This window comes from Eptatretus burgeri, chromosome 8, assembly GCF_056783735.1.
Source record: "Eptatretus burgeri isolate ZD-2024b chromosome 8, Ebu_testis_v1, whole genome shotgun sequence".
NCBI lineage: Eukaryota > Metazoa > Chordata > Myxini > Myxiniformes > Myxinidae > Eptatretus > Eptatretus burgeri.
Window position 1 is genome coordinate 72,584,048 of NC_140968.1, and position 13,678 is coordinate 72,597,725.

The 13,678-nt window shown below is 42.8% G+C and overlaps 1 protein-coding gene across 1 annotated transcript in view; it reads right to left on the reverse strand.

The window, feature by feature from the left end:
• Window positions 1-13,678, reverse strand: part of MINDY3 (MINDY lysine 48 deubiquitinase 3) — a 136,099-nt gene that overhangs the window by 95,327 nt on the left and 27,094 nt on the right. Inside the window, exons 7-10 of the mRNA XM_085892580.1 lie at window positions 12,482-12,555; window positions 7,115-7,194; window positions 6,939-7,009; window positions 383-463 (exon numbers count right to left, since the gene is read on the reverse strand). Coding sequence (XP_085748706.1) covers window positions 383-463; window positions 6,939-7,009; window positions 7,115-7,194; window positions 12,482-12,555 — 306 coding nt within the window. The remainder of the gene's footprint in view (window positions 1-382; window positions 464-6,938; window positions 7,010-7,114; window positions 7,195-12,481; window positions 12,556-13,678) is intronic.

The window sequence follows — 13,678 nt, forward strand, 5'->3', positions numbered from 1 at the left end:
CATTAATTTACATTACATCAGTTTGACTGTTGCAAAGCACTCAATTGCCTGTGCTCTGTAAAATATCGAACGAAAATGAGGCTCTGAGCTCCAACACACACACACACACACACACACACACACACACACACACACACACACACACACACACACACACACACACACACACACACACACACACACACACACACACACACACACACACACACACACACACACACACACACACACACACACACACACACACACACACCAGATGTGACAGCAAAAGACAACAATCAAGAACATTCTGCAAAATTAAAGAAAGGGCACCCTGATCTGAAACGTGGAGATATTAACTTTGTGAGGTTCAGTGTGATGTCTCGTGCCTGCTGTTACTCACTTTGGTGAAGAACACCGTGAGATGCGTTTCACTGCCGAGCACCCAAATGGGATACTTGGGAGATTTGAGGAAGCTTCCCACCTGAACGGAGTACAATTAATTAATTAATTCGGCAAATGAATTCACAAAGCATTTTCTGAGAAACGAGGCACATACTGATGTGTTGTACTTCTCACTGTTAACACAAACCGCTCCCTTCACCCACACCTCAAACCTCCAACCAAAAACAACACATGAATGAATACATTGAGTACCAGACAGCATTAAGAATGCCAAATGTAAATTTGTATGCATTAACAGTACTGGTATAGCATACAAATCTGAGGAAGTAGTGGTAACATTATATAGATGGCTGGTTAGCCTGCACCTGGAAAATCATGTTAGGTATTCATCTTCTTTCGTATGTAGCAGGTGGCTGTGAATTTGCGTTATTTTTCACTGGGGGTTTAGCTGTACCACCGATTCAGTACCCTCTGTAGGACACAACAGGATATTCAAAATTTGTTCAGAGTCATGGTGATAACTCGAACACTCTTCACTAAGGACACCATCCTGAGACCTAACGTCCACTAACTAATGCTAATCCTCTGGCCTAACATCCTTCCGATGGATGGAGCACAAACATTGATGTATCAAACCGCCTGAGAAACACCAGGGTGACAGTTTATATCTGGGGAGGGATGCGATCCCAGGTGGGACACCTCAGAGGTGAGTGTGCATACCTGTAGGCTATCCTTTCAGTCCCGCCATGTTAAGTGATGATACTGCAACTGACTATTATTTTGGGCTGGCAGGGTTTAGTTGTACAGGTATGAGAAAATACAATTGTGAAGGAAAATATGATGTAGGCAACTGATAAATGCATTTGTGTTTGAAAACTAATTGATAACTGAATTGATGTCTTTCTGTAAATGGATGAGACCTGACTCTGGGCTGACATGATAGCTCAGAGGTAGCACACCTTGTGTTGTACCTGATCCGAGTTCCTGAACTTGAACTTGACGAGTTGCGCTACTGAGCCAAGCCGGGTTTGGCTGTCAACTTGGAAAAGAACTCGGATATTTTCCTGTCACCTGAAATGAAAAGCCTGGTATTGACTTAGCGGCTCGCTTAGGATCCTAGGTTCCTGAGTTTGAGCCCCGTTGGCTGCTGAATTAACACCAGGTGGGGTTGACTTAGCCGGTCATCCTTCCGAGGTTGGCAAAATGAGTACCAGTGTACTGATGGAGGGGCACAGTATCAGCGGCACAACCACGCTTCCAAGAAATGATAGCTACTTGGCAGCCAAGCTGCCATAAGCAAGAACAGAACAGAACCTGAAATGACACAGTTGCAGTATTTTGCAACTGTGTGCAGTGGAAATGTGCATTGGTGCATGCATCAGATGTGCTACAGAATGGTCATGTTGTTTCTCTCTGCGAGTTTCAAAGCAAAATGTTACCGCAAAGTGGCACTGTAACTGTTACCTGTCCAGCTCTGCGTTAGCCGTGAGTATGGATCACACAGCACGGCTAAGTAGAGCCATCGTTTAGACTCGATTTGTCGATGTGAGTCACACTTGATTGGAATAAGAATTGAAAAGCAATATCAAGCAGCAGGCCTGCGGAGTCAACAAGCAAGTCTTGTCTCCACTTTCATGTCGTCGAGTAACGACAGCAATTTCTTTTCATAATGAGCTTCATCATTATGACAGCTGAAGGGTTGATTAAAAGACGGCTGCATGTTTTCCTTCATCAACATCTTGAATGTCTATCTGTGAGTGTCATCGAGGATGAAGAATGAAGTAAAACACCCAAAAAGTTATTTTTTTTTCATCCCGAGTTGTTGTTGCTGTTGTTTCAGTTGTTATTGTCGTGACTGTTGGCTGTGTGCTCATTCTGTATATATTTTTTGACATGTTTTTCTATTGCTTCAATAAACATTTCAATATATAATTTTGTTTGCTCCTTCCGTGTCCTTCTGAAGAGTTCCTGCTTCGGTAGAATAATGTTTTGTTCGAACCGCTCCGTGGAGAAACCATTTGTGCATCGTCTTCTTCAAACCGAGAAAGAGGCTTTTTTAAAAACAGGCAAATGTGTGATTAAATGAACAAATTTTTATTCCAAGTAAATCAATTGTCAACTTTCCAACCAAGTAAATCGATTATCTTTCCAAATGGTACATTTATATTATTCTGTGGCAGCAGCAACCCTTGACAAATGGAGTTCATAGAACACCTTACCCCAAGCTGTCTTGAGAGAAAGGACATGGGAAGGGGTCTTTTGAACTCTTGCTTTGTGTTTTGCGCTCGGCATTTTCTGCCATATTTATATGAATGCTGAATGTCACAGTAACTCTGCCCTCAGGGTGACAATGAATCCTGAATGTCACAGTTAACTCCCATATGCCTTCAGGGCATGAGACGACGTAAATAATTTTGTCCAAGTACTGCTAAACGGAAGGTTTTTGGAAGTGTCAAGAAGGCGATTTGTGTTCTGCAGTGTTTAAATATATAATCCAATTGAAATATAATGAAGATTTTTTAAAGGCTATATATATAAACAAGGACAAATGTGTCCAAGAGCCGCGACCTAAAGGCAATAACAACAACTTCCGATATTTCGTCACGTGCCTTGATGGAGCCAATAGCGAGACCCGTCATGGAGGCGCCTGTTCATGACGAGAAAATCGTGTATTTACGAAATTACAACACATTAAACGGAATAATATCTAAATAGTAATGTGAACTTTTCGAAACTTTAAAGCAAATGTCCGAATATATTTAAAAGTTGACGATAGACGCTCTCAAAAGGCACCCTCAATGCGAGGATGTGTACAGGTGTTTAGTATTTAAGGAGATCCGGATCCTGTATATAAAAGAACAGAGTCCTAAAAGTTTTGTCTTCACCAGAAGAAGAAGAACGCTGAGCTCTCTTAGAGTCACGTTCGCTACGCGAGACGCGGCTAAAAAAAAATCTTTTTTTACAAGTTTACTGCCATTGATGTATTTACACAACCTTATTTTACATGTTATATGACGTCCCAAAAAACAGTCAGTTTTCTGGTTGGAATGATTTTCAATTTTGTTTGACTGCCAGACAGGCAGACAGAGTAAAAAATATTACCTTACTCCTTCCTCTCTGCGCACGCGCAATTGGGATGAGATTCCATACATTTTGACATTTTCAGACCAAACGTGTAGGTTCATGTTCCGATCTGTGTTCTACAGTATTCAAAATATAACGTTAAATTGAAATAGAGCTGTTTCTCCATCATAGACCGACGCATGTGGACAGACAGACAAAGTGAAGCAATTGCTTAACCCCACTTTTCGCTTCGCATGCGTGTAAGGTAATGGAGCGTGATGGAGAAGCTCGGCTCCATCTTATATATTATTTCCGAGTTTGTGGTTTCGTGTCGCGCTATCTTCGACTTTGTTCTGCGCTCGAGTAACGTGATATTCGGCTTACATTATCTCAAAGGCCATATGAGGTGCATGGTACAAAAAAAAGTAAATAAAATGGTTCTGAAACAGTGAAATCGTATTCCACTTACTGCATTAAAGTAAAATTACTACTGATACTCAGCATCAGATCCTTTCTCAAACAAACCCACCCCAACATGTCGCGCAGAGCACAGGTTATGCTAGTTTATATATTGTGTAATGGTTTTGAGGAGTCCCAAACAGATGCTCACGTTGTTAAAGTCAGTTATTTCACAGTATAGTGCTTAAGTTAAATGTCTAAAGTTCGTGTTAATTAGGTCTACGTTACAATTTTGTCGTTAGAAATCTCATGCGTCATTTTTCTGATTCAACATTCTTTTCTCCAAGCCAATTGCTGCATCTCACAGCGTCACAAGCACATGCTCCTCACAAATGCCTCGAAAACTGCTTCAATCGTTTTTGAACGCTTGAAACAATATATCGCGCCAAAACCCAAGGCCATCATGAGCACATTCTCCTCACCGACACCCCCAAAACTGCTTTGAACAGGTTTCATGAACGCCTGAAACAATATATCGTGCCACAACCCAAACCCGAGGCAGCTCCTCCCATGGACAGTTTGGGTGGAAGGGGGGTGGGGGGGATAGGCTCTATAAAAGGAAGAGCAGAGAGCCTCTGACAAAAATGGGGACAAAGACTGAGAGGTTCGGAGACTCTGAGATTGAGAGGGTTTCCAAACTCTGTTGGGCTGCTTGCTTCTTATTCGCATGCAGGCAAGGGTCCTTTGTGTCCTTCTCTCTGCCCTTCCTTTTGCTTTGCTCACTCGGACTTGTCATTCTCCTTCATGCATTATCTATTCATTTCTTGCCACCTGTTCTTTCCTGCATCTTCTGTCGCTGTGCTTTAGCTAAATTCCATATTTCTTCACCTTCTGCCTTTCTGCACCTTTGCCTTCATGCACCCACATCTGCCAGCTGCGTCGCTGGACCCTCCGCCTCACATACTTCATCCGGGTGTCCCACCAAGAGATGCGTTAAAGACTTGCCATGAGTGACGTCACTGGCCCGTGGGGAAACGCAGGAGCCACGGCTGTACAAGAAGCGAGAGTGGAGCACAATGGGTTCCGGTTTCAGTCAGTAGGTGGGATCCAGGATGAACAAGTGTGTGAGGTGTGCAGGGGTCCATACTGTCCCCATCTATCTTTTTCTTTCCTCATCTCATCGTACTTGCCAATCACACCTCTCTCTCTCTCTCCCTTCCACTTTGGATGGATGAATGCTGGCATACTGTCGATTGCCAAGTCATTTTTAAGGTTCCAAAGGTGGGAATGTCATGTTCGGGGATAATTTGGGAATGTATACGTGCTGTGATTAATTGTTGTACATATGTATGTCACTTGATTATTCTCTCTCCTTGTAAATAATTGCATTTTGATTGCAGGTATTACAAGGATTACAAGGAAATTATGGGCAGGAGGAGGCCATTCGGCCCATCATGCCTGTGCCACACCAACACCAGATTTAATAAATCCGTAATTACCCCTTCCCTTCGTGTGCAGCCTTTTGGCTGCGACACTGGTACTCATTTAGCCGGCCTCAGAATGATGACAGGCTGAGTCAAGCCCCTGGTGTTAATTCAGCGGATAACAGGGCTTGAACTCAGGACCCTAGGATCCCAAGCCACCACCCTAACCGCAAAGCCAACAACAGGAATCCCCCGCTTAATGAAGGTTCGCGACAACGAATGGTTTAAGCGAGGACTATTCATCGCTTAACCCGCTTAACGAAGGTCTTCATTCGCTACAACGAGAGAGCCCCGTCAGAGTGTCATGGTGATTGTGCAATGTCATTTCTGTGGTGATGATAAGTATGATGCGTTTTTCCACCGATTAACTTTTCAGTGGGGTGATTAACGCTTCAGAAGGCTTGCGGATAATTAACTTTTCAGAATGAAAGGGTAAAAAAAAAATAACCATCTCCTTCACCACCACCTGCCACCGCCTTCTTATACGGAAACTTGGACTCAATATTGTTTTGGTAAGAGTTGCAACTAAATTAACTTTATTCTTATGTTTCTATCTATATTATTAGGGAAATCTTCATCAACAAGGTTTTATGGCCGTTTCCATGCTTGCATGTGTAAGCCACGGTTCACCTTATGGCTGCTTACCAGGCTGCACGGTCAGTCCCTTGCTAGCCCTCGTTTGGCCTTCAACTCTCAGGTCATCTCTCAGCAACACATCCCATGCTTTCCTCGGATGGCCTCTACATCTCATTCCATTCAGATTCATATTTATACACCTCAACACACAGCTGCCCACCCCCATCCTTTCCACATGTCTGAACCATCTCAACTTACCCCTACACATAACTTCACTTATGCTTGCTACACCTAACCTATTCCTTAATTCCACATTTGGTTTCTTATCCTTCAGCGTCACATCACACATCCACCCTCAGCATTCTCATTTCATTCTGTTCACGCCTCGTTCATCCTCCTTTTTGATCACCCGTGTTTCACTGCCATACAACGTCACGCTTTCAGCTGCATAAAGTTTGCCCTTTCCGGTAAATTTTTGCAAACATTACAGAACCGGATGTGAACTGCGTTTTTGCTACCGAGTCCCAGAACTAAGCACATCTGTCTTTGAGATGGTTTGGGAAATCACACCCAGAATAGATGATCATAAACTGTAATTCTGTTTCTTGCCAGGCAGGACATTGCATCAATGAGTGTGCCATCCATCAGATGGAAGGTTTTAAGCTGGGGTCCTGCCTGGTAGCATTAGCTGTTGGACATTACATATTCCAGGGTGTCCTTCACAAAAAAAGGCTATTGTGTGAGCACCTTGACAAAATTCCATATTCCTGACCTGGCTGCCATCTCGGATGGCAACGGCAAACCACCTTAACACGAGGCTGCTTCAGCAGCACCGGACACCCTGGAAAGTGGATGTATTTTGGCGACATGATAATGTTACGGAAAGTGGATGCAGCGATTCATTCATTTCATATAAGGCTACATGATAATGCAAAACAACAAGTTGATCGATGTCAATCATAATGGTTACAGCCACCGTGTGAAAAGGAAACTACAAAAGGTGCAATAATGGCCAAAGTTGCCAATACATACCTGACAGTATCGGAAAGCTTCCATCAGTGTAAGAAAGCCCACTGTTGCCTGTTGGCGGATCCCATACAGTTCTGTAACAAATAGATATGACATTTCCCTCTCTGCGATGCTCACTTCCAAAGCAAACAAATCAGTATGATAGCAACTCAACACAAACAGGCCTGACAGTGACTCACTTATGCCAGAACACTCCTTCTCACCATCCCAGACGTTGGACACCGCCAGTCCCGTTAGCAGCAGGTTTATCAGACTCTGGCTGAGAGAGAGAAGAGAGACTTGAAGATAACGAAGCAGAAAATGACAAATTAGACAACGAAGGCATGCCCGAGGACTGAAATATATTATTTTATTCCAACTTTTTCAACCATTCTCCAAAAATTTGAAAACAACTGACATTTTCTTTGTAAGTATCCAGTTGAAGTGGCAGCAGCAATCTTTCCCCCCGCCATGTTTTCCACTGCTTCAGCGAGGTTAAACAAATAAACCAGAAGAAACTAGTGTCGTTCTCTTCCTGTGACTCTAAAGTCACAGTCTCTGTTTTTCCTTATATGAGATCCACTTCACCTCCTCAAAAGTGAGTATCGATTCCCCCCCCCCCCCAAAAAAAAAAATCCATTATTCAGTATTCTTGTTCACGATACCATCTCTTTATAGATGGTACCACAAATAGTACCATTGGTGAAACTGCAGAACTTTTGAAAAAAAAACCCAGAAAGTAATGAGCAAAACGACTCCTTCCAGGGGTGGTTGAGGGGGGGGGCATGCACCCCCATAAAACTTCGCAAAAATTAATACAAAATATGTATTTTGGGGGTGATCCTGTCAAAATTGCAACAAAAATAACGATGCAAATAAAAGTGATATTTAGGGAAGAATTTATTTACTTCACCTGAACATCCATTGCTGGGAGGTTTTTTTTTGTTTGTTTAATACAATGTCGAGGCTCGTCTGAGAACCAACACACGGAACGTACAAGAAGGGGAGCAGGAGACCAGAGGGGCTGGAGAGGGAAGTAAAAACACAGTGTGAAACAGGGACATGAGGAGATCTGTGGAAGGGAGAGGGATGGGGTGGGGTGCACAGGGTAAACAGGTCCTTGTAAGGCCTTGCAGGTCCTTACACGACAGGGACTTTCAGGAAGGAAAGCAGGGAATTTGAAGGAGGTGGGTTTGGGTTGGATTAACGGGGGGAGAAAAGATCATGGTTTTGGATGGGGGAAGATAAGAGATGGTGGTGAACAGCTGTTTTGAAGACCTGGAGGGAAGGGTGGGATTGAAGAGAGTGTGGGAGTTTGTTCCAAAGCCAGGGGAAAAAAAGAGGCATGAAAGAGTGAAGGTGAGCAGTGATTCTTGATTTTTGTAGTTTTACCAGAAGGGGGTTGCTGGCGGACCTTGAACACCCTACAGAAATAGGGGGGGGCATATGTCAGACAGAGCGGGGGGGGAGGCCGGAGAGGAGATGGTGGAGGACAGAAAGACCACTGACCTGCCTGCAATGAAAGAATGAGAGGCCCAAGGACTCAGCCTCACCGCGGGAGATACTAATGATCCTAAATGCATTGGTTTCCACAGTATGAAGCCGAAAAGGTGAGAGGCGGGAGCACCATCCCAGAGAGAGAGAGCAGGACTCCATCAGGCTGCGGACTAAAGCTTTGTATGTGGTCAGGAGCTCAGGTGTGCCAAGGAAGGACTTTGCATGACGGAGGATGCTCAGTCAGCGACTGGCTTTGGAAATTTGGCTTTCCCAGGAAAGATCATGACAGATAGTGAGACCCAGAAGCTTGAATTGAATGAAAGGACTTCTTCAAGAGGATTATTGAGGAAGTAGATGGGGGGGGTGGGGGTTCCAGATTGTCCTTTCGGAGAGACAGTGAGAGTGTGAGATTTGTCCGGATTGAAAGACATGTTCCACGTGTTGGACCAGTTTGTGATTTTTATCCAGATCTGCAGAGTGGAGAAGCTGCTGCTTGCCGATCTGAAGGATGACAGATGGTACCAACAGACATTATCAGGTTTTGTGTTTGTGTGCAACAGAGTCGAGTCTTTACTTCATGCAATACAACGATGGCACTTTGGTATTTTCCATGAAGTTCACATTGAAGCGAACGACGATGGGAAAATCCAGCAATGGACGCTATTTTCTGCATTTACCGACAAAGACAGATGTTCTCCTGCCTGACGGACATGTGATCATGGTAACGTTGGTTGCAAGCGGATAACTTCCACAAACATACCTCATAAAAAAACCACAATGGGAGAAAACTTTTAACAGGTATAATCACTGATGCAGTTTACACCACCTCACTCAACAAGGAGCTTTAGAGGCAGAGCAGAAATGTTGTAAAACGGGATGTTATGGGGGCAATAGACCATCATTTGTTAAATAAAACCATCTTCGAAAACTGCAAGCTCTGACAAACCAAATTATCCACAACCTGGAGAGATTACAAAAAAAAAAAACTTTTGCTGGTGTCCCACATTCATGGATTATATAATGCATGGAAGTGTACAAAAATGACCCCCAGATAGTCACACTGATTGAAAAAGCAATGACGTTCTGCAACACAACTCTGACATTACCTTACGTGGAAGGAATGATTGAAGTCACAGGAGTAAAGATACGGTGTGGTATCTTACAAGGTGACAGTCTTTCCCCCCTACTGTTTTGTCTGGCTCTGGACCCACGAAGTAACCTTGTCGATGAACAAGGACATGGATACTATAAATTCTAAAACTCTTCATCCAAAATTAAAAGAAATTGGCAGATCAAATGAAACTAGTAAAGCAGTACTCGGAAGACATCCGAATGGAGTTTGCTCTTGATAAATGTGCCAAGTGCACATTTCTACAAAGAGAGACAAAGAGAACAGACAACATCTCAATCAATGAAAGCACAACAATACAGGAACTAGAAAAAGAAGCATCCTACAAATACTTCAAAATAGAAGAAGGTCCTCAAGTACAACACAAACGCAATGCTTAAAATAATCAGTGAAGAGCACCAATGCAGAAGTAGACTAATTCTGAAGTCATCCCTCTCCCCAAGAAACAAAACCAAAGCTATAAATCAACTTGCAGTGCCGGTATTCCAATATAGCTGTGCAATTATAAACTGGCCACGATTGGAGATGAACAATCAAGACACCAAAACAAGAAAACTTCGAACTATTCACAAGATGTTCTTCAAAAGGCGAGAGGGAGGATGTGGTTTGATGGAGCTTAACCAAGTGCACAGAACATTGTGTGTCGGACTAGCAGAGTATGTGAAGAACTCAACAGATTACCGGATGAGATTTGTACATGAGCAAGAAAACAACAGACCACAAAAGGGATCATTAATCCATTTAGCAACAAATTTCCAAAGATAGGTGCAAATTATGGACACTACACAAGAAAACGAAACAGAAACAAACACAGCCCCAATGATTGCAAAGAAAACTACAAGGGCACTCGGTAGAGCACATACCTCCTCCACGAAATGCCTGATGCACGAGAACATATCGGACCCAACACATTTTTGAAATATCATGCTATATATCGTTTTTGGCCCTATCTCTCTCAATGGTGAAAAATCACATAAAAAAAAAAATTATCGTATCCAGAGTCTGATTCAGATCTTCACCAAAATCTAATAAATTCATCCTTGCGACACACCTAACCTGTCCACCAAGTTTCGGCCGAATCTGTCTACGTTTTGAGACATCATGCACACAAACAAACAGAGAAACAAACAGACAGACAGAAAGGGGTGAAAAGATAACCTCCTTCACCTTCGGTAGTGGAGGTAAACATAGGAAAACTACAAAAAAAAACATATCAGCAGATATACTCTCACAAATGGGAGAATGACAAAACAGCAGGAAGATTGGAAAAAAATAAAATAAATAAATAAATAAATATATAAAGCTTGACAGGATGGGGATTGACAAGGAAGGTTCATTGGAATGGCTAAGAAGAGGTCAATTTAATTGGGATGGAGAATGAGTCATCATCAATGCCCAAGACCAAGGACATTACACTCTTGCTTCTAAGAAAATGGCGGGATTGAGTCAATCGGACAAATGCAAGTTTCGTCGGGAAGAAACAAAGTACGAGCCACCTCCTTTCAGGGTGTAAAAAAAAACTCATGGTAGAACAGCTGTACACAGAAAGACATGACAGCGTCTGCAGAGTAATTCACTGGCACATCTGTAAACATTTCAACATCCCGGTCCCAGAACAATCATTGAAACACAAACCAGAACCAATCCTCGAAAATGAACAAATAATGCTCATGTGTGACAAGATTATCCCGTCAATTGTGGACATCGCAAACAATGCATTACGTCCGACATGGTGCTCAAACACAAAAAAGGAAAACAATGGCAGTGTTGATCGAGGTCTCGGTTCCCAATGACTTCGGACTAAATGCTGCAGAAATTAGGAAAATGACCAAATTCCAGGATCTAAAAAAAATGAGGTCAAGAGGATGTGGAAATTGAAGAAAATTGAAATTGTACCAGTGATGGTTGGAGCCACAGGAATGATGAAGAAAATCCTTACTGAGCACTTAAAAATCATTCTGGGGAACATCACCACAAACGAGCGACAAGTGGAGGCTGTCAGAGGTTCAGTGAAGATTTTGAAAAGAGCAGTTGGAACAAGGTTATGAGAACAAAACTTCACAGTTTGGTTCATGAATCACGATCCTTTACCAAAAAATAGGAGATGGAGATTTTGTGTTCTGGGAGCTCCCACTTTCTGAAGCCCACAAATGGGAGATGACAACCAAGATGAAATTCACATAATCGTAGTCATGATGCATGAGGATTGCACTCGAACTGGATTAAATTGGTTAAGCAACAAATCAGCATATTGGAATGGCAACTCAGTTACCTATAATCGTGGCACGCTTTTCTGACGATGTACAACGTCGTCGTTGTACAACTTCTGCATGGGTCGTTAACAAAAATACGGATTTCCGTAACATTCGGAAGGGGTTTCACCCATGTAGTCCTGCTCATTCCAATCATTTAAACGATTGCCCTCTGCCATCTTTTTTGAAGTTATACTCCATGTTGCTGGAACAATTGTATTTTTCAAAATATAGTCTCTTGGTTGAATGACATACCAAGCTAAATCCCAAGGAACAAAAGGTTACTACTGTACTGTATATACAAAGAAGCAGGTGGCTCACCACCTGTGATACAATCATATGCCTAACACCAGGCTGTAACCCCCAAAGTGCAAGTAATCCCCAATCCCTTTTCCAATTTGTGATCAATTCTGCCATCATTTTACAAAGATCTTCCATGAGGAATCACATTATGGGATAATAAACAGATTTTACATATAAAATAGGACAATTACCCTCGATAGAAATTTGAAAATACCAAACATGTTTAAAAGCCACTAAATACATGTTTTTGGATTATTAAAAGGTCCATTTGTCGATATTCAAAACATCGCAAAGTCTTTCATAAAGCCGAGTTGGAAGTACAAGAGAAGACCAAATAAAATTCAGTTGATATCGGATTTATCAAACAAAAAGAGCAATATCCTCACCTGCCATGGCCATACTCTGGATCAATCAACGGAACATTTGGATCTTCAGTTTCATTCTTTATATTCTCAATGCCCTTGAGAAAGCAGGAAGAAAAGAAAAAGTTAATCTAAAATTGCTTGTTATGTCCTTTTATAGGCAATGAATCAATCCATCACTATGCTGACAGTAGTTGAACAATATATAACTTACACTGTATATGTTGCAGTAAAGCAACACAGTTTATTGAGTCAATATTTGCAAAGAAATAATATTCCAGAAACATTTTGTTTACTGCCAACAACCCAGAGTTAATTTTCGAAACATGCACACTTATTCGCCAACAAACAATATCATGAATTTGTTTTACGTTCCCAGGGATGAGACGTTACGTCGTTTCTTTTTTTCCCCCAAGTTACAAAATACATCGAGTCATGTACAATGTACATTGAATAATACACCGTCGTAGAGACCTAGCCTAGCATGAGAGGTCACGCCGTCATGACGTCCCACACGTAACACCGTAATGACGTACGTCCCAGTGAAAAGAGCGTGACAGACAGAGGGACGGATGGAGAAATTTGGCTACTTGAATATTGTTGTGGTTGACGAAATTCGCAAACCACCATTCAGGTCCCTTAGGTGAGATATCTCTGTAAGTATATGTGTAGTTAGGCCCAAACCCGTTGTTTTGAGGGAATAAATGTCATTCATTCGGGCTGCGACCCTTCTAGATAGCCGTTTTTCTTTTACTATCTTTATTTTGGACCAGCCGCCATTACTACCACCACAACCACCACCAACCACGTCTCAACAGCCATCACACAACAACCACCAACCGCAACGCCGCTTCACAACAACAGCCACGACCCTTGCCGTCACATCTCGCTCTCGCAACCATCGCATCACCGCCATTCCCGCGCCGCTTGTGGGCGCCGATCCTGGACTCGTGCAGGGCGCGCACCGAGCAGCGGGTGCAAAAACACCAGCCTTTCCGAAGAAATCGGATCAAAAACGATTCACGCCCACTTCTGTTCCGTCCTATCGGCGAGCGTGGGGCGATTTGGCCCCGCCTCCAGGTGCGTCGGAGTATAATCGCTATATGCAGATTCGTGGATCAAAAAGCATTCACGCCCACTTTTCCTCTGTCCAATGGGGAGCCAGCCAGAGGTGAAGGGTCGGAGGTGAAGGGTCGAAGGTGAAGGAGCGAAGCCACGGGG